We start from the raw sequence: 26,594 nt of genomic DNA on the forward strand, positions 1-26,594 counted from the left end.
AAACTCAACTGAAATGTCCCCAAATTACTTGTGAACTTAAATGAAACTGCCCGATTAATAAGCATAACTTACTTTAACAACCTGAATCCATAAGCTATCTGCTCTATATATGCTACATTATATATGTCACTTGTATATGACAGTCTCTAGAGTACACGAAAAAATACATACTTTTGCAACATGCTATATTTGCACTAACCATACATTCTAAACTAACTCAATTGGCAACTGACAAGCGCTTTATTTGAAACAGTCTAAATATTAATTGTGCCCTTGAAATATTGTTGCTGTTTTGACAAAACAAAACCTGAATTGAAAAAGCAATGATTTGAAGTGAAGTATTTACTGTACAGATTTCAAAGACAGCTACTGACACTACACTAAGCAGAAATGTATACATGCAAGGGAAAATTGAAATGCTTTACACTTTTAGTTAAAATAGCTTAGTTAAATTTTTGCTTTATCAGAAAATTTTAAGAGCTATGAAATTATTTCCAATTTGTCTTTATAATGTTTACTGAAGTGATGTTAGTCATTGACTTGTTTAATGGATTGCGAGTCATGCACAAGACAGACTACTGAATGTTATTTCTGTTTACCTATGTTTGCTGAATTTCTTTTATTGGTACTGATTTAAAACAAGGGAAAGAAAGGGAAGGGAAGTCTCTGTTTCTGGTCAAGGGAGGAGAAGCTTAAGAGGATTCTAACTGCCCCGAGAACTCTCTAAGATGCTCTAAACACTATTTGATTAATATTTACCTAAGGTAAGTCTTGATTACCATATGGGTACCTACATATTCATTCTAGACCTGATGTGATTACCCATTCTGGAAGCAGGAGGTGCCTTATGCAGGGTGAGAATCATCAGGGTGATCATAGTTCATTCTTAGACTCTGCTTTGTAAATCTATAAATATGTAAAAGCACTGCACACTAGAATGTAAGGCGCCTCTACTCAGAGTCAGGATACCACTGATAAGCCATGTCTTTTCATACGTGAAGTTGAAGTTGGTAAGCTGAAGATTGGGAAAGTAAAGGAAGACAGTACACCTACAGTAAATTCATATTTCATTGGTAATCACTCTGTCTCCTACAGAGTCCTTTTAGTCAAATTATTTCAGTAATAATCTATTTGTTGTTGGCTTATTTAGTGTATGCTCCTCTGTTACATTTAATTTATCCGAAATGACATATCTGACATGTTTGGGATCTCTTATGGGTAACTAAATATTGGATATTTTCTCAGTCAACATAATTGTTCACACTACTAACATTCCATCCTGATACATAAAATACTATAGGATAATAACAGAATTATATAGAATTTCATATCTCAAGAAAATTCTTCATATAATAATTTAACATATGGAGCTCAGTTGACATTGTTGGTTAAAGGTAGGAGTGATAATCCAATAGATCTATCTTTATCTGTTGGATTAGGAATGACTTTCATTCCATGTTTAATGGGAAATTCATATTTACTTGCATTTGATACTTTAGAAAAAGAAGTTATGTACTCACCATAACATTCCATGTTTGTAGTCCATCTCGCCCTTCAATCTTACATATGGGTTCGGAGACTATCCTAGTGCACTATGGGATACCTACCTTGCCACGAGTCAACTACAAGACTTTGAGCATTGTAATCGGCCGAGTCGGAGCAGAGGATCGGCTCCGAACCCATATGTAAGAATGAAGGCGAGACAGGACTACAGAACATTTAATGTTTTATAGAAGTACTTTTTTAAAGCCTGACCAGAATTTTACCCTACTTGTACTTAAAGAAGAAAGAATGATAAGTTATGTACTTACCATAACGTTCCATGTTAGTTGTCTTCTTCTCGCCTTCTTTCTTGCTGGATGGATTCAGAGCCGAACCTCGGCTCCGACTCGGCCTATTACTAAAGCTCGAGAGCTATTTTTACCGGCTCGAGGCTATCTTATGTCCCATAATGCTAGGCGTCATATACCCAGATCTCGTTTGATAGCTAACACTATGGACATACATGTCCCCACCATGACAGAAAAAAAAAAAATATATATATATATATATATATATATATATATATATATATATATATATATACACATCTCTCTATATATCTAAGCTCTTGCATATACATATATACATATATAAAACTCTTATAAGAGTTACCAAGAAAAGGAAGAGAGGTAGCCAAGGAGATAACTCTCGTGATAACACATCTCAGAAGATACACTCGGTCTTGCCAGGCTAGGGGGATGGAGGGTGGGACGCAAGAAAGAAGGCGAGAAGAAGACAACTAACATGGAACATTATGGTAAGTACATAACTTCTCAATGTTAAGTTGTAAATCTCGCCTTCATTCTTGCTGGATGGGACAGCGTTCCTAGCACCTTAGTCCTGGGTGGCTCAATGGAACAGACTCTTGAGTACGGTGGAACCAAAATCAGCCCGACTTCTAGAGGTCATGTCCAGCTTGTAATGAGAAATGAAGGTATGAGGAGAGGCCCATGTGGCCGCTGCACAAATGGAATCCATTGGCAATCTTGCCTGAAAGGCTACTGAAGAAGCTAATGCTCTGGTTGAATGAGCTCTGGGCTTAATAGGGAGCTCTTTATGCCTCAGTTGGTAAATAAACATAACAGAGGTCAACCACCTGGACAAGGTGACTTTGGAAACTGTCAAGCCTTGCTTCCCTTCCGCGTAAGACAGGAAGAGCTGTTCTGATTTCCTCGTCTGCTTGGTTCTATCCAGGTAGAAGCGTAATTGACGGTGAACTTCCGTTCAGACCTATTGGTATAAAGTGGGAAGAAGACAGGAAGATCGATGGTCTGATTCAGATTTTCTTCAGAGAGTACTTTGGGTAAAAAGTATGGATTAGTCCTAAGTGACACTCTATCTTTGTGAAAAACAAGGTAAGGAGGGCGAACACAAAGGGCTTGAAGTTCCGATACCCTTCTCGCTGAAGTGATGGCTACTAAGAACAGAGTTTTCCAAGAGAGCAACTTTAATGAACAGAAAGCCGCAGGCTCAAAGGGAGGGAGAATTAAAGACGACAGCACCAAATTTAAGTCCCATGGTGGGCGAGGATCTTTTACCGGGGGCCTAAGTAAGAGGGTTCCTTTTAGAAAGGCTTTACAAAGTTTGTGTGACATAATGCTGGTCTCTGACAATCCAACATGAAAATTTGCAATAGCTGCCAGCTGAACTCTGATGGTGGCTGAAGAACCCATTTGAAAAAGTTCTGCCAAAAACTCAAACTGTATGGACAGGAGCTGTAAAAGGGTCAACTTGTTTCTCCCCTGCCCAAACAGAGAAACGCTTCCATTTGCTAGCATAAGTCTTTCTGGTAGTAGACTTGTGCGAAGCGAGGATGATGTCACAAACTGAATGAGAGATTGAGGGAAGCCTGGCTAGGGTTGGAAGTGGAGCAACCAAGCTGTGAGGTTGAGAGATTGAAGAGATTGATGCAGCCCGCCCAACTGATGTGTCAGAAGATCTGGCGCTGGGTCCAGATGCCAGGGCTGATCTAGTAGATGATGTTGCAGGGGCAACAAGGATCATTCTGGATCTCAAAGCAGTTGCTTTCTGGATTAACGGAGTAATTAAGGGAAAGGGGGGAAAAGCATACAGAAGACCCCGGGGCCAATCGTGGACTAGAGCGTCTCTGGGGGGAAGACCTCGGAGAGGGAAGAGGGTGAAGAAGTCTTGGCACTTGCTGTTTTGAGGGGTTGCAAAAAGATCGCAGCAAGGCTGACCCCACCTTCTGAAAAAATTTTCCGTTACTAGCTGGTTGAGAGACCACTCGTGGGGCATGAGAATGGCTCTGCTAGGCCTGTCCGCTATGACGTTGGACTTCCCGGGGATATGCGTTGCTACCAGAAACCGTTGAGAAGAGATCGCCCACTGCCAAAGTCTGAGTGCTTCCCGACATAGGGGGTAGGACCTGGTTCCGCCCTGCTTGTTGATGTACCACACTACAGACATATTGTCTGTCTGAATTGCAATAGTCCCGGTGGGTAGAGAGTCTTGAAGGGCCTGCAACGCTAAAAGTACCGCTCTCATTTCCAAGACATTTATGTGCAGGTGGCCTTCGAAAGGTTGCCATGTGCCCTGGACTGTCCTGCTCTGAAAATGCCCCCCCACCCGGTCAGGGAGGCATCCGTTGTCACAGTAGCAACAGGAGGAGGAAGGACAAAAGGTCTGCCCTGAAGAACCTGAGGGGAGACCATCCACCACGAAAGGTGCCTTTGCATGACTGAGTGATTAGAATGCTGTGTGACATTGGAAGCTGTTGAAAGGACCACTGGGAAAACAGCATCCATTGCAGGATCCGCATGTGAAAGCGAGCTAGGGGGAGTAATGTGATGGCTGCTGCCATGAGACCTAGGGTTTTTAGTACGAATCTGGCCTGGACTCTGGTCTCTTGTAGTAGGATTTGAACATGATCGCGAATGTCTGAAATCCTTTGTACAGGCAGTTTTGCTGACAGTTCCACAGTGTTTAAAATGGCACCTGTGAAGGTAATAGATTGACAAGGCAGACTTTTCAGAGTTTATAGAGATACCTAGCTCGTTGCAAATTTGGAGGGTATAATCTCTGGAATGGAGTAGCTGACGCTTGGTGGTGGCAGTAAGGAGCCAGTCGTCTAAGTATGGAAACACCTGGAATCCTTGTCGTCTCAGGTGAGCCGCAACCACTGCCATGCATTTGGTAAACACCCTGGTGGCTGTGGTGAGGCCAAAGGGCAGGGCTCTGAATTGGTAGTGACTGGCTCCCAGCCGAAAGCGGAGAAACCTCCTGGAGCGCCTGTTCATTTTGATATGATAGTACGCATCCTGAAGGTCTATAGAGCACATCCAATTGTCCTGACCCAGAAAGTGTAGAATGGACTGAAGCGTGACCATCCGGAATTTCGTTCTTTGAATATACTTGTTCAGCCTGCTGAGATCCAAAATAGGTCTCCAGTCTCCTGTCTTTTTTGGTACCAAAAAGAACTTGGAGTAGACTCCGGATCCTTGCTGGTCTGCTGGGACTGGCTGGATGGCTCTTTTTTCTAGCAGTTTTGAAATTTCTAGTGCTGCTTGATCCCTCAGACCGGGTGGAACGTCTGGAAGGGGCCCTTTTGGCTGTTGTGGGGTGTGAATAAAGGGAATTTTGTAACCCTCAGATATGATCGACCGTACCCATTTGTCTTGCGTGAGGGAACGCCAGGCTTCTGGGTACAGCGATAGTCTTCCCCCGACTGCATCCGAAAGTGGACAGTCTGGCAGCTCCTCAGGGGTGCTGGAAGGGTTTGTCAGAGAAGGGTTCTCTGCTACCCTGATTCTGCGGACCCCCCCCCGCCCCTCGGGCGGCATCTATTATTGTTCCCTCCTCTGCCTTTGGAGGGAAGCTCACCACGTACGTCAGGCAGTACTCCCTGAGGCTTGCGGAACCACATTTTCCCACTCTTCTGACCCTTAGGGTATGGTCTAGAAGGGGTAGAAAAACGGACTCCCACGACAGAGAGGGTCTTGCCTTCCTGCTCGCACCTGGTCAATGTATCCTTCACTTGAGGTCCAAACAAGGCAGAGCCATCAAAGGGGGTGTTAGTGAAGGATGCCTTGAAGGGGTCAGCAAAATTGCAAAGCCGCATCCAGGCGCGTCTCCTTAGAGCAACGCCCGTGCCTGCAGCCCTACTCGCTCCATCGGCTGCATAGGAAGAGAGCCACATGGAGGAGTTGACAATAGAGTTCAGGGTCCCCAGCTGGGAATTGATCTTATCCTGAGACCCCGCAGCTGATGGGTCCTGTAAGGTATCACCCAGTTCTTTGAGAAGATCTCTCTGGAAACTGGTGAAATGGCACAAATAATTCAGCGACCGCATAGCAAAGGTCGCTGAAGAAAACATCCGCTTGCCATACCTGTCCATAGTCCTAGATTCCTTATTAGGAGGATGGACAGGTACTGAAGGGTCAGCCAACTCCATTTTAGTGGCCGCCGCCACCACCATGGCACCAACAGGGACGCCCTTAGTTAGAAACTGCTTGTCAGAAGGGGCTGTAATAAATTTTGTAGGCCTCCGGGGAGTTGGCTCCATAGTATCCGGAGCCGTCCACGCCTTTCAAGCCACCACATCCATGAGTGGGTCGAAAGGCGGAGACACCCAGGAGGTGGAAGGGCGAGAACCGAACGCATCCAGGTACACAGACTCATCCTCGGAAGGGTTAAGGGCAGACCAGTTTCCCCTCTGCTTAAGAATCTCCAGGATGTCAGAAAAGGAGACATCCTCAGAGGGGGACCTTGGGGACCCTTCTGACTCATCCAAGTCGGTGTCAGACGTGACTGACTCAGGGGAGTCTACATGCTTCCTCTTGCATTTTCTCTTTCGAGGGGGCTCCCCTGAAGGATCAGGGGAGGCCTCGGAAGAGGATACACCCAATGGGGCTACCTGTAGCATCGGTTCTCCACACTCGGGATCGGAAGGGTGGATAGAGACTGAAGCAGGCACCATAGAGGGAGGAGCCGACCGTGGAGCAGGCACAGGGGCCAGCACACTCCTCGTGACCTCAAAGGCACTCCTATCAGGCAAGGAAGGGGGTCCCCGCTCCGAAGAGACAAGGACTCCTCCCAGCACCGAGAGGGACGGCTCCGAGGCCGATGTTGGGGCCATACTCACCTGTGCCGAGGCTCCGAGAGGGAGAACGGGGTCGGACAAGGGTCCGATGCCACTCGCCCCCTTGGAACAGACTAGGGAGTCCCGGCGCCCGGATCCCTCCAAGGATGGAACCAAGGAAGAGATCGGAGCCGACAGGAGTGGTATCGGCTCCGACGTTCCGACGGTCCCGACCCCTACGATCTCTGGCTCCGAACTCAAAGGAAGAGTCGGAGGAGGAATCGAAGAGGGAGTAGTGATATAGCCACTGCCAGATGAGGAGGGCTATGCAACATTTGGGCCAGTGCCTACGACTTAAGTAGTCTGCTAACTACCCTCTCAAGGTCATGATCCGACAGCCTGGAAGACAGAGAGGAATGAGACCTGTGACTCCGCTCTGATAAGGGAGACTTCGGAGCCGAATGGACAGATTCCAGGGAAGGAGACCTGGAATGCTTTCTGCTCAAAGACTGCTCCGACAGCAGAGTCGGAGCCGACTGAGGCCTCGAATCATCGGTTCCGGCCAGAACCGATGCAGAGGTAGTAGTAGTAGCGCCGCTCGGCAACGGCTCCGAACATGGAGCTGACGGTTTGGCGGGCTTGGAAGGTTTACCCGACGAAGGCTTAGCCGGGGAACCTTCAAGCTTCAACAAGCCTCTCAAAATAAGTTTGTTTCTGCGTTCCTGCAGGACTCTTGGACTGAACACATGGCAAACAGAACAAGAGTCCTGCAGGTGCAGAGGGCCCAAGCAATATACATAAGAAGTGTGACAGTCTGTCAGAGACATCTTCTGACAGCACGAGTCACACTTCTTGAAGCCCGAGACCTTGGTGTCTTTCGACATCCTGAAACAAGGATGATGGGCAGAAAAAGACAATTCTAAACGGTCTAGTCACAATCAGCCAACACACACACAAAGAGCTTGTAACAGACCAAGAAAAACAAAAACCCAACACTTTTTAACACAGTTTAACTATAAGCATACACACACAAGAAAAAATCTACAAAAAAAATCCAAAGGGATTTACTGCTACAGAAACTGTAATAGAACAAGTTCAGCCAAAGGCCTAACTATTCAGTGAGGGGAAAACTGAAGAAAAAAACTACCTAAGAGGAAATTCTAAGCAGGGATCTATAGGGGTAGGAACTAGGAATAACTATCGCTAAGGTTAGAACCAAAAAACTGACTAAATACAAGAAAAAGATTAATACAACCTGGAGCTGGCAAAAAGATGCAACCTCGTAGCTGAAGAGGCAAACGAGATCTGGATATATGACGCCTAGCATTATGGGACATAGGATAGCCTCGAGCTGGTAAAAATAGCTCTCGAGCTTTAGTAATAGGCCGAGTCGGAGCCGAGGTTCGGCTCCGAACCCATCCAGCAAGAATGAAGGCGAGATTGACAACTTAACATCATTAACTTACACTCCCAAGTTTACACATAAAAATAACATTAAATGTCATCACAGAATATGATAGAACTACTATAATCAAAATAAAAAAAAAAAGCAAAATGTTTCTTCCAACAATAACTTGAAATGGATTTAACATTCTTATCATTAAATACTCATGGCTTAAATAATGCAAATAAAAGATCAAACTTACTAAAATATTTAAATCTAAATAAGGCACAAGTAGTATTTCTCCAGGATACACATTTTAAGACTAATGAGATCTTTATTTGGAACCCCAAGGACTATACATTCTTAGCTCAATCCTCCTATAACAAAGACAAAAGGAGCATCAATTCTCTGGAAGAAAAACAATCAATCCAAAAGTTATTTATAAATATGAAGACAAAGAAGGTCTACTAGCATTTGTTATAATTAAATTTAATAACAGAATATGGACCTTAGCTAATCTATATTGGTTCCCAGGAATTGGAGCAGGAACGGTTAAAAAACACCTAGATTTTATTTCCAACAATTATAAAGGAAATCTTATACTGGGAGGAGACTTTAATTGTACCTTAGAAGCTTCTGAAACCTCCAAGTCTTCTCATAGCAACTATTTCAAAATCCTTAAAAAGATGGATTGACTCTTTTCATTTAAGACACTTTTACAGTAAAAGATGATAAATCCTTATTATTTTCCCATAAAGATCATAGATTTCAAACACAAACCAGAATAGACAAATTATTAGTAGTTCAAGATTTACAAACAAAAATCCTCAACTTCTCAATAGTTTTATGCTCCTTCTCAGATCATGACTCTCCAATAAATGAAGTTCCAAATAGAGTTTAAACCTTTAATCCTCTCAACTAGAATTCCATCATATATCACAAAAATTAAAGAATTCAGACCCTGGATGTTGTCAGAACTACAATTATAATACAGCAGAAATCAGTAGAGTCATGGTTTGGGACTCATTAAAAGCGTATTTATTTGGTAAGACCCTTAGCTGGTACAAAAACAAAGTTAGAGAGTGGGAATCTGGATCATTAGACTTGCAAACCAGACTCTTGATAGCAAAATCTAAAAAAATCAGAATTGTCCAGAAGTCAAAAAAGAAATAGAGGAATTAAATAATATAATGAAATTCTAACACAAAAAACTTGTCTAGCCTTGGAAAATTTTAAAATAAACCCATTAGCCATCTCCCCCAGATATTTACATAACTTGTCTACAAGAATTAAAATACAATCTAAAGCAAATAACATTAGTAGTATATATCAGGAAAAGAAAGGGAAAAAAAGTATCAGATATAGGAGACATCCTTGAAGCATTTCGGTTCCATTATATGGAACACTTCAAAAAAGAAAATTAGATATCAACCAAATAAAGTTGGATACAAACCTTATCAATATAAAAAAAAATCTAGAAAACTTAAAACTAGACCTACAAAAACCTATATCCTACAAAGAAATTGTTGACAAGATAAAAAAGTAAATCTAACCAAGCTCCAAGGATAGATGGTATAATTACGGAAATTTACAAACTCTTCCCTTCAACAGTAATCTCCTTTTTTCATAAATCTTTGCTAGAAGTCCAGTCAGAAGCAAAAATACCACCCTCATGGAAATATTCTCCCATAACACCAATTCTAAAAGATAATAAACCATCAGACCTTTGCACCTCACACAGACCTATATCATTACTTAATAATTACAAAATAATCATGTCAATCCTAGCTAACAGAATGAAAATCCCACTTTCAAAGACAATTAATAGTGACCAAACTGGATTTTTATATAACAGGCACACACATGATAATATTAAAAGGATACTTACTCTTACAGATTATGTGAATGAAGAAGACAGAGAAACACTTGTAATCAGATTAGACAAAAAAAGCCTTCAATTCCCTCAAAAGGGAATATCTATTTAAACCTTTAGCATTATTTGAATTTCCTCCCCCCCTTAATCTTATTACTAAAAAACATATATATATATATATATATATATATATATATATTAATAACTTAGCCTACATTAAATTAGGACCTTTCACCTCAGAATCCACTGATATACCGAAAGGTACTAAACAAGGATGCCCCCTTTCTCCTATTTTATTTGCTTTGGCTATAGAAATACTTGAAGAAATAATATGCAATAATTCAAGAATAAAAGGAATAGAAGTCTATGACCAGTACATAGCTAAAATAATGCTTTTGCTGATGATATTTTATTAACCCCATCAAACTTCAGAGTCTCATTAGGAGAGCTAGAAGAAGAAATGGAGAAATGTTATAAGATTTCAGGTCTACACTTTAATAGATCAAAATCAATATTTCTATTTTTAAATGAGAAAAAAAAACTTACAGATGAATCCATCATAGGAAAACAAGAACTTAAGCTAAATTATTTAGGAATAGTGTTATACAAAAATATAAATGAAACAATATTAATAAATTATAAAAACATTACTGAAACAAAAATATATATAGAAAAGTGGAACAAAATTATATTAACTTTTGAAGACAGACTACAATTAATACAAATGGTCTTATTGACAAAAATACTATATGTAGCATTAGCAATACAGTTAATTCCTGAAAGATGCATTCTTAAAGAAATAAACTCATGTTTAATAAAAATTTTTATGGTATCCCAAAAAGAATAGTGTAGCTCTAACTCATCACATTAGACCATGGAAACAAGGAGGATTGAACTTCCCAGAAATAGAAAGCTATATAAAAAAGCATCTGTGCTTAAAACTACAATAGACTGGATAAACCCAAATTATTTTGCCAACTGGAAAGAATTAACAACGGCTATATTAACAAATTAATTTAATCTGTTAAAAAAATTTTAATAGTAGACAAATCAAACAAACCCTGGTACATACTATGCATAAGTATACAATATAATATAACATAACCTTCTAAAACAACACTGATTAATCATTACATCAATTCCTTTAGGAAACTTATCAATGCAAACATAGATCTAAAACTTTGGTTTGACCTTTTAACCCCATTTACCATCACTAAGAACTTTCCTCACAATATACAGGGAAACAACCTCCTTGGAACAAAATGGATTCTTATGCTGATTTCAATGTGTAAATAAATTAAATGTTTTTAGATACACATATGATAAAAACTGCTTACAATATTCCAACACAGGACTGGTTAACCTTACAAAGCATTCTAATGTACACTCAAGATTTATGCAGATTGATTAATAACTCCTCATTTAAAGATATTCCAAATCTAATAAGTTTTTTGTATGAATTTATATATAATAGTTGTGAATAGAAAAATTCCATTTCAAATCTATATAGAGAGTTAATAACATATAAAACAATTCCCAAACCATCATACTGGCAGTTCTTAAAAGGTCAGTCATTGCAGTTAACAGAAGACATTAAAACTAACATCTTATCATCGGTTAATTACAGCTCTGACACACAGTACTGGAAAATATTTAACTGGAAATACTTAAATAGAGCATTTTTAACACCAGATAGAATTAAAAAGATCAGTACTACTACAAATGTTTTTTGCTGGAACTGTGAAAAGTCAAATAAAGCCGACTGGATTCATATTTTTTACGAATGTAATAAAATTAAATCATACTGGAATGGAATCAATCATTTTTTACAAGCTTTAATGAATCCTTTACCTTAACTAAAGCACTGATTATACTAAATGTAAAAGAAGATCCTTACCTGGATAAGACAAATATGTATTTGTTATGGACAATACTTGCAATATCTAGGAAATGCGTAACCAGAAGGTGGAATTCAAATACACCCCCGACCTTGGAAGAAATCTACACTTTACTTAAGACAACTGCATCGATGGAAATAAAAATCAAAGAACTACGAATCTATCCCCAGGCCACTGGTAAATAATCCTTGGAAGAAAGCTAGATCTTTGTTGGACACACTGCAATAATCAATACTGTATCTCTGATAACTGATCAGTTAATTCCATATTTAATAACATACAATGTACATAATTGAAAGTCAGGCTATTGTAAATATTGTACATAGTTTAAAATTATATTTAAAAATATTATGTAAATGTTACTTTAATTGAAAATAAACATTTTTTGAGGGCAGGAAAGAGAAGGTAGATAGCAGTAAGGAAGTAAGTGAAGAGGGGAGAGTAAGGAAGTATAAGGATACTATTCACATTTAGGGATATCGTTTATCCTGGACATGAGCAAGAACAAAGACAGATTTTAGCTAGGAAGTTTTTTTTAGTATGGTTTTGAAAGATGGGAGGGAGGGTACAGGTAAAGTACAGTTGTGTACACTTACCATAAATGTAGATGTTAGAGTGTATTCACTGTTGCAGTCATATTTGGGTAATCCTGCTGGCAGGTTGCCCTCTGCCAGCCTGAATTCTAAAGCCTTGGGTCCTGCATCGGCTGCCGTCGCCCCCTCCCTGACGTCAGGTCGTCAGGGGTATAAAAGAAGCAGCAGACACCATTTTCTTCAGTTTTTCTTGCCCCAGATGTCAGGTGCCCCCAAAAAAGGGTAGCCAAACTTTATATATATATATATTCAGAAATACACAAATATAAATTTTACCTTCATCTATAAGCAAATACACCACAAAGGTAGTATAAATCAGAAAAGGAGAGATAAGATCCAAAAGTAAAAAGGGGGAAGGCGGATGGGTATCCTGGACTGCAACAGTGAACACAGTCGAACATCTACATTCATGGTAAGTGTACACAACTGTACTATGTTCTTCGTGTTTCACTGTTGCAGTCATTACATTTGGGTAGAGTCCCAAAGCTATGGTTGGGAGGCTGGAACTAGACAGCAGTAGGAGAGGCTATGAGGCCCTGCAGAACTGCAGTGGTAAAGCCTGCCCTGGATTTAGAGTAGAGTGGCAGATGATGATGCTTTGTAAAGGTGTGCACTGAACTCCAAGTAGCCGCCTCTAAAACGTCTCTGGTTGGTACTCCCCTGAGAAAGGCTGCTGAGGTGGCTGCAGCTCTGGTGGAATGAGGCCCAATGTCCTTAGGCACTGGCTTGCCATGATGTAAGTAGCAGAAACAAATGCAGTGGCCTAACCACTTAGAAATAGTCTGCTTTGAGATGGGCTTTCCTTGTGATCCTGCAGCATATGCCACTAGTAATTGCTCTGGCTTCCTGGAAGCTTTGGTTCTGTCCAAGTAGAATCTAAGCTGTGTACGTCCAAAGAATGCAGAATTCTCTCCCCCTTGTTCTGTGGATTTGGATAAAAGGTTGGCAGATGGATGGCTTGGTTAAGACACACATTGGACACTACTTTAGGCATAAATGTTGGGTTTATCCTAAGGGAGACCCTGCCTGGATGAAAAATGATTAAAGGTTCCACAGCCATGAGCGCCTGTAGCTCTGAAACTCGTCTTGCAGAAGTAATTGCCAAGAGCAGAGCTGTTTTCCAAGATAAAAACTTCATATCAGCAGTAGCAGCTGGCTCAAAAGGAGGCAGGGTGGGTTTTTCCAAGACATAGTTGAGATCTCATGCAGGTATTGGTAGTCTCCTTGGGGGCCTTAAATTTTTGGCTCCTCTGAGGTACTGCCTTAACAAAGGGTGAAGAAAAAAAAGTGGTGGCTCTGTATTGTAATGAGCCAAAATGGCAGAGGCATGAATTTTAATTGATGAAAAAGATAGGCCTTTGTCCAGCATCTCAATTAAGTATTGCAAAATCTGAGGAATATTTGGTACAGCTGTATCAGTTCCTTGTGCCTGGTTCCAGGCACAGAATCTCTTCCATAAGACTTTCTAGTACTACGCCTTCTGGCTTCCAGAATGACATCCATGACAGCTTTACTGAGAGGTGTTTTTTGTATGACTATATCATCCGCCATGCTGCCAAGTTTAATGTCCTGAGTTGGATGTGCATGATCTGATTATTTTGCTGGGACAGTAGACGAGGTATTTGAGGTAAGGTCCAAGCTGGGTATAGAGATAAGTTCCTTAGTATTGGATAACAGTACGGGGCAATCAGTATCATCTTTGGCGTCTCCTGCCTGACCTTTAAGAGCACCTTGGGGAGGAGAGGCAGTGGGGGAAAGGCATATACTAATAGGTTTTTCCAGCTGAAAGATAGGGCGTCCACTTTCCATGCTTGTCTGTGATAGGTCCTGGTGCAGAATCTTTTTAGTTGGTAATTGAGAGGGGAGGCAAATAGATCTATGTCCGGGCATCCCCATTTCCTTGTTATCATGCTGAAGACTTGTCGATCCAGCTTCCACTCATGGGGATCCATGAGGTTTCTGCTTAGTTTGTCTGCCAGAGTATTTTCCTTTCCTGGCAGGAATTGTGCCTGCAGATGTACTCGGTAAGTCAAAGCTGTGTCCCACAAGGTCATGGCTAGTCTGCAAAGGGGGGTAAGAATGTGTGCCCCCCTGCTTGTTTATATACCACATGAACGTGCTGTCTGTCTTTATCAGTAGTTGTTCCGGATTAAGTAGGTCCTTGAAGGCTGTCAGAGCATTCTGAACAGCTAACATCTCTTTTTGATTGATATGTAGATGCATTTGGTTTGAGGACCATGTGACCTGAATGCATCTTCCTGCTATGTGGGCTCCCCAGGCATAGTCTGATGCATTCGTTGCTAGTGTCTGCCTGGCTGGAGGTAATGTGAACGGCTGTCCCTTGTTCTGGTGACAAGCCTTTACCCACCATCGAAACACCTGTTGCAGGCAGGGAATGAGAGTAATGATAGTTTCCAGACTGTGGCAATGTTGAGTCCAAACACTTTTTAGGTACCATTGACGTTTCCTCATATGCAGTCTTGCATATGGAATTAGTAGGATGCAGGATGCCATGAAGCCCAAAGCCTGCAGAATTTTTCTTGCAGATAACTGGGCCTTTGTTGCCAACATTTTTAAATAGTCAGTTGCCTTTGTCTGGCGAGAGATAAGCCATCTGGGCAGTTGTATTCAAGCTTGCACCCAGGAATATTATCTTTTGTGAGGGAACTAGTTTTGATTTCTTTTTGTTGTCTGTGTACCCTAGGCATGTTAGGAGTCTTTTCACAAACACCAGATGTTGAAGAAGAATGTCCTTGTTCTCTGCTTGAATGAGACAGTCGTCCAAGTAAGGATATATTTGTATTCCTCTGTCTGCAGAATGCAATTACTGGTGCCAGGCAATTTGTAAAGACCCTGGGCACAGTAGATAAGCCAAAGGGCAGTGCAAAGAATTGGTAATGCATTGAGCCAGCCTTGAATCTTGGGTATCATCTGCATGATTGTCTGATTGGAACATGCAGGTATGCCTCTTTTAGGTCTAAAGTCACAAGCCAAGCATTCTTGCCCAGCATGGGCAGAAGCTGCTGCAAAGTCAACATTTTGAATTTTGGAATAGCCAGGAAAGTGTTCAAAACAGATAGGTCCAGGCCTCCAGGCCTTGTCCTTTCTGGGTACTAAGAACAGTCAAGTAAAATCCTTGTCCCTGCTCTTGCTCTGGTACTTGCTGAATGGCCCCCATGTCCATGAGGGATAAGACTTGTTTTTGTGCCTCTGCCCATTGATTTTTTGGCAGATCTGGCCAGCCATTTGCCTTTGGCAGAGTATGGAAATGGAACTTGTAGCCTTGTGGCACTATGTTTAGAACCCACTTGTCCTGGGTTATGATGTGCCAATTTTGAGCAAAAAGTGCTAATTTTCCCCCTAAGGGAGCTGCCAGAAGATAAGTGCTTGGTGCAGGCAGGGGGAAATCATTGGGACTGTTTTCTGTATGTTTGTGATCTATCTTCTCCAGCTTTGGAGGTAGAAGCACCCCATTGCTTGGGCCTATAAAGAACCTTGCACCTGGGATCTTCCCCTAGGGCATCTGGATCTGCACCTTTGAGGTCTGTCTGACACAGGAAAGGACCAATTTTTTGTAGGCCAGTGTTTACTAAACCTAGGTGGCTGTACTTGTTAAAAATCTTTGACAGTTTGCATAGATTTAGCTTTGTCCTCCATTTTCTTTAACACCTCTTCTGCCTTAACACCTTTCCAACTTGTTCTGCTGCATACAATAAATCCTGCATTTCCTTGTTTTCTGCAGATTCAGAATTTAACAACATTTTCTGTTTAAGCAATCCCATGACATGTTGCTGATACATACGAAATTGACAGTTTAAGGCCCTTATAGCCAAAGTTGCAGATGTGTAAACCTTTTTTCCCCCATCTATCCAGTGCCCTTGAATCTTTTTCAGAGGGGGTTGGGTTTTTTGCAGTGGAAGCCTCAACTCCCTTGGGACCCTGTGAAACAGTTTCTGGGTCAGCAGCAGGGTTTTTAAAAAGAAATTTGTGCGAGTCAGGAACCCTGTAGTATCTGTCAGGCTTAATAGGAGCTGGGGGTAAGGAGTCAGGGGTCAGACTAGACTCCGAAAACACATCTACAATGTCTAACACAGGTGGAATGGCTAGAGACCTGTGCTGAGGTAGTAAAAGAAAATCCCAGAACCTCTTCTTAGATTCTGAAAAATCTTGGCTCTCCCAGTGGAAATGCTCCCTCATGGTATGCAAGGTTTCCCTAAAGGAATAGTCCTCAGAAGGAGATGCTGAAAGTATAGATTCTTCAGCATCAGAATCCTCATGGGGGGAAGAGAATATTCCTGATCAGAAGAGGAATCAGAAGAAACAGAAACCTGATCTGAAGATTCATAGTCAGTGTCTTGCCTAGGCCTCTTATCAGGAGGGGAATGGGAACCCCTGATCAAGGTAATCAAGTCCTCGGCCATTTTGAGCATCTGATTTCTGGGCATAGAGGCCTGTCCACATGGCTCTTGAGTTTGTTTCCTTGCTTTAGAAGGTGCTTTAGTCTTTGCCTTTGAAGCTGAAGTTGTTTTAATGTAAAGATGTTTAGGTCTGAATACACCCTGAGAAGCCGGTACCTGCTCAGCAACTCCGGACCCATCTGAGGCTCCAATACCTTGAGTATCCAGTGGCATGGCCAACTCCACGTGGGAGTCGGTAGCGGCCTGCAACTCTGAAGTAGCTGGAGTCAGGGGCTGCGAAAGCACCTCACTGAGAACCGGCGACTAGCTTAGGAGAAGCTTCGTCATCGGTTTTGGGCCTCGGTTGCTTTGCGTTTTTTGTAAACTCCGGTAGTCGGATGGCTATCAGACGACATTTCTGGATAATTAAACCGGCGTCCAAAAAAGTTTAAAGCAAAATCATACAGACGCTTAATAGTGCGTTGGTTAAATCTAACACAAAACCGACAACCAGTAATGTTGTGATCTGGGCATAGGCAAGGAATACAGTAAGAATGAAAATCCTTATGAGGTATTTGCTTTCCACAAGAAACACAATTAACTTTTTCTGACATCGGTCTGGAGCAAGAAAAATTTCCCCAACAGGGTACTTAGCTTTATTGAAGACTTCGGATCTGAAACTCGAAACACAATAATCTCAGGAGTCGGCCGACCGGCACTTGCGAACTGCTTCTGCTTCGGGCACCGCGTGGCAAGAAAGACTGAAGAAAATGGCGTCGGCTGCTTCTTTTATACCCCTGACGACCCGATGTCAGGAAGGGGGCAACGGCAGCCGACGCAGGACCCAAGACTTTGGAATTCAGGCCGGCTGAGGGCAACCTGCCAGCAGGATTACCCAAATGTAATGACTGCAACAGTGAAACATGAAGAACGTGAGTTCCAGGCCTTAGCAACCTTGTAAAACTAAAGAATGTCCAACAGATTTATTAGGTTTGTAGACAGACAAGAGTTTTTGGTCACTGATCACAACTTAAAACAAAAAAAAAAACGAACCAACAAAATCCAATAAAAATAATATGCTGGGTAAAGAAAACAAGCTCAAACCTTTAATAAAATAAAAAGCAAAGAACAGTAAGCACGTTCATCTTTAAACACAAAATTTCTTCAGACTGTAAAAATGCTTTTAAGCAATGCCACTTAAATAGTACTAAAATCCAGGCATCCAACTTTACTTGGAGTGGCTAAAATATTCATGGCAAGTAAAGTTGGATGCCTGCCACCCACCACGAGGTTTGAACAGAGAATTTTGTAACCTTCCTTAAAAAGAAGAGTATTAAGCATTAATTAGTCATGTGATTAGTTTTACTAGTATTTAAGTGGCATTGTTTAAAAGCATTTTTACAGTCTGAAGTCTTGTGTTTAAAGATGAAATCACTTACTGTTCTATGCTTTTTATTTTAAAGGTTTGAGCTTGTTTTCTTTATTCAGCTTTTTATTTTCATTAACCACAATGACTGACTGGGAACATTATGTACTTACCATAACATTCCATCTGTGCTCATTTTCATTCTCTCAACTTTTGGGTCTGAATCTGATCCTCGGATCAGACTATGTTACTTTAGCTCATGGCCACCAAAAAAGCTCTCATGCGCCTCCCTTAACCATAATACACCAACCCCCAAAATACCTCAGATCTAATTTGCTGATTTACATAAAGTAGGAAGTAGTACTATATTCCTGACGAAGAAACTACACCTGGAGCTCAACATGAAGGACAGTGATGCCCTTATCAGCTCTTGTTCTTCCAGAAATCAACTGTGAAAAAGGTTGGAGGTTGGTGGGTGGGAAGTTGAGGAAAGTACAAGTTGGGTACACTTACCATAAATGTAGATGTTCAAGTGTATTCACTGTTGCAGTCATTACATTTGGGTTATCTGCTTTCAGGTAGCCCTCAGTCGGCCTGATTATCAAAGTCTTGGGTCCTGTGTCGGCTGCTGTCTCATCTTTCATGACGTCAGGTAGTCAGGCGTATAAAGCATGCAGCCGACCCCACTACATCAGTTTTTCTTGCCCCAGATGTCAGGTGCCCCCATAATGGGAAGCAATTAAATATAGTTACACCTCCAACAAAAGCAAATACACCAGAAAGCTTAAGTTTAGTAAAGAATAGAGGTATAGCCAATAGAAGTCAGGGGGCTGGAGGGAGGGTAACCAGGACTGCAACAGTGAATACACTCGAAAATCTACATTTATGGTAAGTGTACACAACTGTACTATGTTTGTCGTGTTTCACTGTTGCAGTCATTACATTTGGGTAGATTCCCAAAACTAAGGAAGGGAGGAGGCAGTTATTGAGCATTAGGAGTAGCTATTAGTCCCAGCAAGACTGCAGTGACAAAACCAGCTCTGGATTTAGAGAAAATTGGCAAGTGGTAATGCTTAGTGAAGGTATGCACAGAACTCCAGGTAGCAGCTTCTAGGATGTCCCTGGTAGGAACGCCTCTGAAAAAGGCTGTAGAAGTAGATGCAGCCCTGGTGGAATGGGGTCTTATCCCCTGTGGGGTAGGTTTTCCATGGTGCTTATAGCAGAAAAGAAAGCAATGACCTATCCACTTAGAAATGGTTTGCTTTGAAGTGGCCTTCCTCTATGTCCCTGCAGCAAAGGCAACTAGCAGCTGTTCAGATTTCCTGAGTGGCTTGGTCCTGTCCAAGTAAAATCCAAGTTATCTGTGCACGTCCAAGGAGTGCAGTATTCGTTCCCCTTTGTTCTGTGGATTAGAAAAGAAGGTTGGCAAATGAATGGACTGATTAAGGGCCATACTGGATACCACCTTGGGCATAAATGAAGGATTGGTCCTGAGGGTCACCCTGTCCGCATGAAAGATGATGAAAGGCTCAACTGCCATGAGGGCCTGTAATTCCGACACCCTTCTGGCTGAAGTGACAGCTAGGAGGAAGGCTGTTTTCCAAGAAAGGAATTTCAACTCCGTAGTTGCAGCTGACTCAAAAGGAGGTAGAGTGAGCTTTTCCAATACAAAGTTAAGGTCCCAAGGCAGGAGTAGGAGCTCTCCTGGGTGGCCTTACATTTTTGGCCCCTCTGAGGAATTGTTTCTGTAGAGGGTGAGAATGAGGGGTGGGCTTAGTATAATAATGAGCTGAAATGGCTGAGGCATGAATTTTAATGGAAGAGAAGGAAAGGCCCTTGTGAAGCATCTCTTAAGTATTGAAGAATATGGGGTAAATTGGGCACTGTAGTGCCCATCCCCTGAGTGTGGCTCCAGGAACAGAATCTTTTCCACTTTTCAGCATAAGATTTTCTAGTACTAGGCCTCCTTGCCTCCAGGATGACATCCAGCAGTTGTTTGCTGAGGGATGGTATAGAAGAACTCAGGTAATTAGCCAGGCTGTCAGGTTCAGAGTTTGAAGCTGGGGGTACAGAATCTGGCCCTCCGGCTGGGACAGTAGGGAAGGAGTCTGAGGCAGGTGCTATGGTTCCAGTAATGACATACTGAGCAAGAGGGGGTACACCAGTGTTGACATGGCCAGTCTGGTGCAATGAGTATTGGTTCTTGGTTTGTCCTGTTTGATCTTTAGTAAAACTTTCGAGAGGTGAGGCAGAGGGGGAAAGGCAAACCTGAGAGGCTTTCCCAGGTAAAGGACAGGGCATTCACTTTCCAAGCTTGTCTGTGGGGAGTCCTTGTGCAGAATTTGACCAACTATAGTTCTGAAGGGAGGCAAACAGGTCTATCTCTGGACTCCCCCTATTTGTTTCTCAGAATGTTGAATATATTGGGCTCCAGTTTCCACTCGTGTGGGTCAATGAGGTTTCTGCTTAGGTCATCTGCCAGTGTATTTAGCTTGCCTGGCAGTAATTGAGCTTGTAGGTGCACTTAGTAGCTCAAGGCGGTGTTCCACAGAGCCATGGCTAGTCTGCAGAGGGGGTATGAGTGAGTTCCCCCTGCTTGTTTATGTACCACATAACAGTGGTGTTGTCTGTCTTCACCAATAATTGTCCTGGAAGAATGTGGTCCTTAAAGGCCGTCAGAGAATTCTGCACAGCTAACATTTCTTTTTGATTGATATGCAGGTGCATTTGACTCTGGTTCCATATGCCCTGAATGCACTGCCCTGCCAAGTGGGTCCCCATGCATAGTTCGATGTGTCTGCTGTTAGGGTTTGGGCGGCAGGGGGTAGAGTGAATGGCAGTCCCTTGTTGTGGTGGCAGGCCTCTACCCATCAAAGGAACTCTGTCTTTATACATGGAATGATGGGAATCATTGATTCCAGATCCCGAGAATGTTGACACCATAGGCTTTTTAGATACCATTGTAGTTTCCTCATGTGCAGTCTTGCATATGGAATTAGTAGAATGCAAGAGGCCATGAACCCCAGGGTTTGCAATATTTTCCTTGCAGGTAGCTGGGTCTTTGTGGCCAGTAGTTTGAAGGAGGCTGTCAAATAAACTTGTTTCTCTGGCGTGAGGTAAGCCATCTGGGAAGTTGTATTCAAGCTTGCTCCCAGGAATACAATTTGTTGGCAAGGTACTACGAGAGATTTATTTTCGCTTATGGTGTATCCCAGTGAAGGTAGCAGTTTCTTTAGAATTGCCAGACGATTTAATAGTATGTCCTGGCTTTCTGCCTGAATTAGCCAATCGTCCAGGTATGGGTACATTTGAATATTTCTTTGCCTGCAGAATGCAATGACTGGAGCTAGGCACTTTATGAATACCCTGGGCGCAGTAGATAAGCCAAAGGGCAGTGCAGAGAAAGTACAGTTGTGTACACTTACCATAAATGTAGATGCTAGAGTGTATTCACTGTTGCAGTCATTACCATTTGGGCTATCTGCTTGCAGTAGCCCTCAATTGGCCTGATTAACAAAGTCTTGGGTCCTACATCGGTTGCTCTCGCTTCTTCCGTGACGTCAGGTCGTCAGGGGTATAAAACATGCAGCCGATGTCATTACATCAGTTTTTCTTGGCCCAGATGTCAGGTGCCCCCCAATGGGAAGCAATTAAATCTATAAATATACAAGGTTATACCTCAAACAAAAAAGCAAATACACCAAAAAGCTTTTAAGAATTGAAAAGGAGAGAAGAGGTATAGCCAAAAGACGTCTGGGGACTGGAGGGAGGGTAACCACGACTGCAACAGTGAATACACTCAAAACATCATTTGTGGTAAGTGTACACAACTGTACTATGTTCTTCATGTTTCACTGCTGCAGTCATTACATTTGGGTAAATTCCCAAAGCTAAGGATGGGAGGAGGAATTTTAGATAGCATTAGGACCGGCTATAAGGTCCTGCAGAACTGCAGTGGCAAAGCCAGCTCTGGATTTAAAGAAAATTGGCAAATGGTAATGCTTGGTGAAAGTATGTATAGAACTCCAGGGAGCAGCTTCTAGGATGTTCCTGGTAGGAACGCCTCTGAGAAAGGCTGTAGAGGTAAATGCAGCCCTGGTTGAGTGGGGTCTGATCGCCTGTGGGACAGGTTTTCCATGGTGCTTATAGCAGAAATTAATGCAATGGCCTATCCATTTGGAAATGGTTTGCTTTGAAATAGCCTTCCCCTCTGCCCCAGCAGCAATTGCCACCAGTTGTTCAGATTACCTTTGAGGTTTAGTCCTGTCCAAGTAGAATCTAAGTTGTCTGAGCACATCTAAGGAGTGCAGTATCCGTTCCCCTTTGTTCTGTGGATTAGGAAAGAAGGTTGGCAAATCAATAGACTGATTAAAGGCCACACTGGATACCACCTTTAGCATGAAAGACGGATTGGTCCCGAGGGACACCCTGTCCGCATGAAAGATGATGAAAGGCTCCACTGCCATAAGGGCCTGTAATTCAGATACCCTTCTTGCTGAAGTGATGGCTAAAAGGGAAATTGTTTTCCCAGAAAAGGAATTTTAAATCTGCAGTACCAGCTGGCTCGAAAGGAGGAAGGGTGAGTTTCTCCAATACAAAGTTAAGGTCCTAGGCTGGAGTTGGAGCTCTCCTGGGTGGTCTGGCTCGAAAGGAGGAAGGGTGAGTTTCTCCAATACAAAGTTAAGGTCCTAGGCTGGAGTTGGAGCTCTCCTGGGTGGTCTTAAATTTTTGGCCCCTCTGAGGAACTGCTTGAGCAGTGGATGAGAGAAGAGGGAGGTTCTGTGTTATAATGAGCTGAAATGGCTGAGGTGTGAATTTTTATTGAGGAAAAGGACAGGCCCTTGTGAAGCATCTCAGTTAAGTATTGTAAAATCTGAGGTAAATTGGGCACTGCTGTGCTCATCCCTTGAGATTGGTTCCAGGCTCAGATTTTTTTCCATTTTTCAGAATAAGATTTTCTAGAACTAGGCCCTCTTGCCTCTAAAATGACATCCATCCCTGGTTTACTGAGGGATGGTAAAGGAGAGCTTAGGTAATTAGGCAGACTGCTAGGTTCAGTGTTTGAAGCTGAGGGTGCAGAATCTGGTTCTCCTGCTGAGACAACAGGGAAGGAGTCTGAGGCAGGTGCCATGGGGCCAACAGTGACGCACTGCGCAAGAGGGGGTACCAGTGCTGGCGTGGCCAGTCTGGTGCAATCAAAATCGCCCTTGGTTTGTCCCGTTTCATCTTTAGTAGTACTTTGGAGAGCAGAGGCAGAGGAGGAAAGGCATACACCGATAGGTTTTTCCAGCTGAAGGACAGAGCATCCACTTTCCAAGCTTGTCTGTAGGGAGTCCTTGCGCAAAATTTTTCCAATTGATAGTTCTGTGAGGAGGCAAACAGGTCTATATCTGGGCTCCCCCATTTGCTTAACATGTTGAAAATCCTTGGTTCCAGTTTCCAATCGTGTGGGTCTATGAGGTTGCTGCTTAGTCCGTCTGCCAGTGTATTTAGTTTTCCTGGCAGGAATTGAGCTTGTAGATGCACTTGGTAGCTCAATGCTGTGTTCCACAATGCCATGGCTAGTCTGCAGAGGGGTTAAGAATGTGTACACCCCTGCTTGTTTATGTACCACATAACAGTGGTGTTGTCCGTCTTTACCATTAATTGTCCTGGAAGAATGTGGTCCTTGAAGGCTGTCAGAGAACTCTGTACAGCTAACATTTCTTTATGATTGATGTGAAGGTGCATTTGAATTGGGTTCCATTTGCCCTGAATGCACTTCCCTGCCAGGTGCGCCCCCATGCATAGTCTGATGCATCTGTTAGGGTTTGGATGGCAGGGGGTAGTGTGAATGGTCGTCCTTTGTTTTGGTGGCAGGCCTCTGCCCACCAAAGGAACTCTAGGCACAGACAAGGAATGATAGGAATCATTGCTTCTAGATCCTGAGAATGTTGACACCATAGGCTTTTTAGATACCATTGTAGTTTCCTCATATGCAGTCTTGCATATGGAATGAATGCAGGAGGCCATGAACCTCATGGCTTGTAGTATTTGCCTTGCAGATAGCAGGGTTTTTGTGTCCACTTGTTTGAAGTAGGTTGTCAAGTGAATTTGTTTCTCTGGCAAAAGCCATCTGGGAAGTTGTATTCAAGCTTGCTCCCAGGTGTGATTTCTTTTAGTTTATGGTGTACCCCAGACAAGTTAGCACCCTTTGTACAAAAGCCAGATAAAGTATGTCCTGGTTTTCTGCCTGAATTAGACAATCGTCCAAGTACTGGTACATTTGAATATTTGCCTGCAAAATGCAATGACTGGAGCTAGGCACTTTGTGAATACCCTGGACGCAGTAGATAAGCCAAAGGGCAGTGCAGAGAACTGGTATCTTCTGCAAGATTCCCCGATTAAGATGTGCAGGTATACTTCCTTTAAATTTAGTGTTGCCAACCAGGCATCTTTGCTTAGCATAGGAAGCAACTGGTGAAGAGTCAGCATCTTGAATTTTGGAATTGCCAAAAAGGTGTTTAGAGTACGCAGGTCATGGATATGACGTCATGAATTGTCTTTTCTGGGTACCAGGAAAAATCCTGAGTAGAAACCTTGTCCCTTTTCCTCTTCTGGTACCAACTAAACAGCCCCTATGCTTCAGAGAGAGAGTACTTGCTTTTGGGCCTCTGCCCACTGATTTGGAGGTAGATCCGGCCAACTGCTTGGAGTTGGTAACATGTGGAAGTGACGTCTGTATCCTTGGGACACTATTTAAAACCCATTTGTCCTGGGTAATGAGTCCCCAGTTCTTTGCTTGAAGTGCAATCTTTCCCCCCAAAGGGGCAGTCAGTTGAGGAGTGCTTGGAAGTTTTAAAAGGAAGTCATTGAGACAGTTTACCATAGGGGGGAGGATTTATTACTCCCAGATTTGGAAGTGGAAGCCCCCCCCCCCCCACACTGCTTAGTCTTGTGTGTCCCCTGGGACTGAAGCCTGGGTGCTCTGCTGGATCTGGGTTTGGACTGAGAAGGTCTGGAAGAGGCAGGGAAGGACCAATTCTTTGAAGGCCAATGCCTACTAAATCTTGTAGGTTATACTTGTAAAAAATCTTTAACAGTTTGCATAGATTTAGCTTTTTCCTCCATCTTTTTAAGAACTTCTTCTGCCTTGTTGCCAAACAGGCAGTCCTGATTTAAGGGAGCATCCAGTAATTTTGCTTTAACATGATCTGGCAAGGATGTTAAGCCAAACATGCCTTCGAAGTACAGACCCAGTTACCGCAGCCCTGTAAGATGCCTGTAGTGAATCAAAACCACATTGCAACGTATGTTTACCAACTTTTTCAGCAGAACGCATTAAGTCCTGTAAATCCTTATTTTCAGCACAATCAGGAATCAACATAATTTTCTGTTTAAGCAATCCAATAATATGCTGCTGATACTTTAACATATGAAACTGGCAATTCAAGGGCCTAATGGCCAAAGTTGCAGAAGTGTATACCTTCTTACCCCATCTATCCAGCGCCCTGGAGTCTCTATCAGAGGTGGTAGGATTTTTGGCAGCAGTAGCTTAATTGCACTTGGGTCCCTGTGAAACGGTTTCAGGATCCGCAGTAAGATTTTTGAAAAGGAACTTGTGAGAGTCAGGAACCCTGTAATATCTATCAGGTTTTCTGGAAGCAGTAGGTAAAGAGTCAGGGGCCATGCTAGATTCCGAAAAGGCATCAACAATGTCCAGTACAGGAGGTAAAACTAAAGGCCTGCGCTGGGACAGAAGAAAGAAATCCCTAAGCCTCTTTTTAGAATCTGAGAAATCCTGACTTTCCCAATGAAAATGTTCCCTGAGAGTATGCAAGGTTTCACCAAAAGAGAAATCCTCTTGGGGGGGTGGGGGGGAAGCAGAGGGAATAGTCCTCCGCATCAGAATCCTCATAGGTAGTTAAGCATAAATCCTGATCATCAGAATAAATAGAAATTTCAGAAGCCGGGTCAGAAGTATCATAAGTAAACTCAGTCCTAGGTCTCAGAGAGGGAAGGTTGGCTTCCCCTGATTAAAGTAATATGATCTTCAGTCATTCTTATTTGTTTTTTAGGCATAAAGGCCTGATCATGCGGTCTGGGCGTCCATTTTCTAGGCATGGTTCGAGTTTTAGGCCTTGAAGAAGATGGCGTCTGTTTAATATGCAAGATAGTAGGCCTGAATACACCCTCAGAAGCCAGTGCCTGCACAGCGGCTCCGGACCCATCCAAGGTAGAGACATCCGCAGGTTCCACAGTTGAAGCATCTTGTGGCATACCAGACTCCGAATGGGTCTCAGTAGAGGTCTGTGAATCTGAAGTAGCGGGCATCAGGGGCTGCAAAAGCACCTCACTGTGTACCGGCGAATTGGGCGGCCTGTGTCTGTCTTTATATTTGCGTTTTTTCGGAATGTCGGTAGTCGGACGGCTTACCGAAGACATATCAGGATAATTGAACTGAGCACCAAAATATTTAGAACGCAAATAAACTGACGACAGATAGTTCATGGCTTAAATAAGG

General features: G+C 42.7%; 1 protein-coding gene across 1 annotated transcript in view; it reads right to left on the bottom strand.

The window, feature by feature from the left end:
• GXYLT1 (glucoside xylosyltransferase 1) overlaps window positions 1–26,594 on the bottom strand; it is a 790,439-nt gene that overhangs the window by 315,060 nt on the left and 448,785 nt on the right. The window contains exon 9 of the mRNA XM_044087446.1: window positions 7,933–7,952. Within this exon, the coding sequence (XP_043943381.1) occupies window positions 7,933–7,952 (20 nt within the window). The remainder of the gene's footprint in view (window positions 1–7,932; window positions 7,953–26,594) is intronic.

Source organism: Protopterus annectens, chromosome 11.part0 (genome assembly GCF_019279795.1).
Source record: "Protopterus annectens isolate FY-2018-M chromosome 11.part0, PAN1.0, whole genome shotgun sequence".
In the NCBI taxonomy this organism is placed as follows: Eukaryota; Metazoa; Chordata; order Ceratodontiformes; family Protopteridae; genus Protopterus; species Protopterus annectens.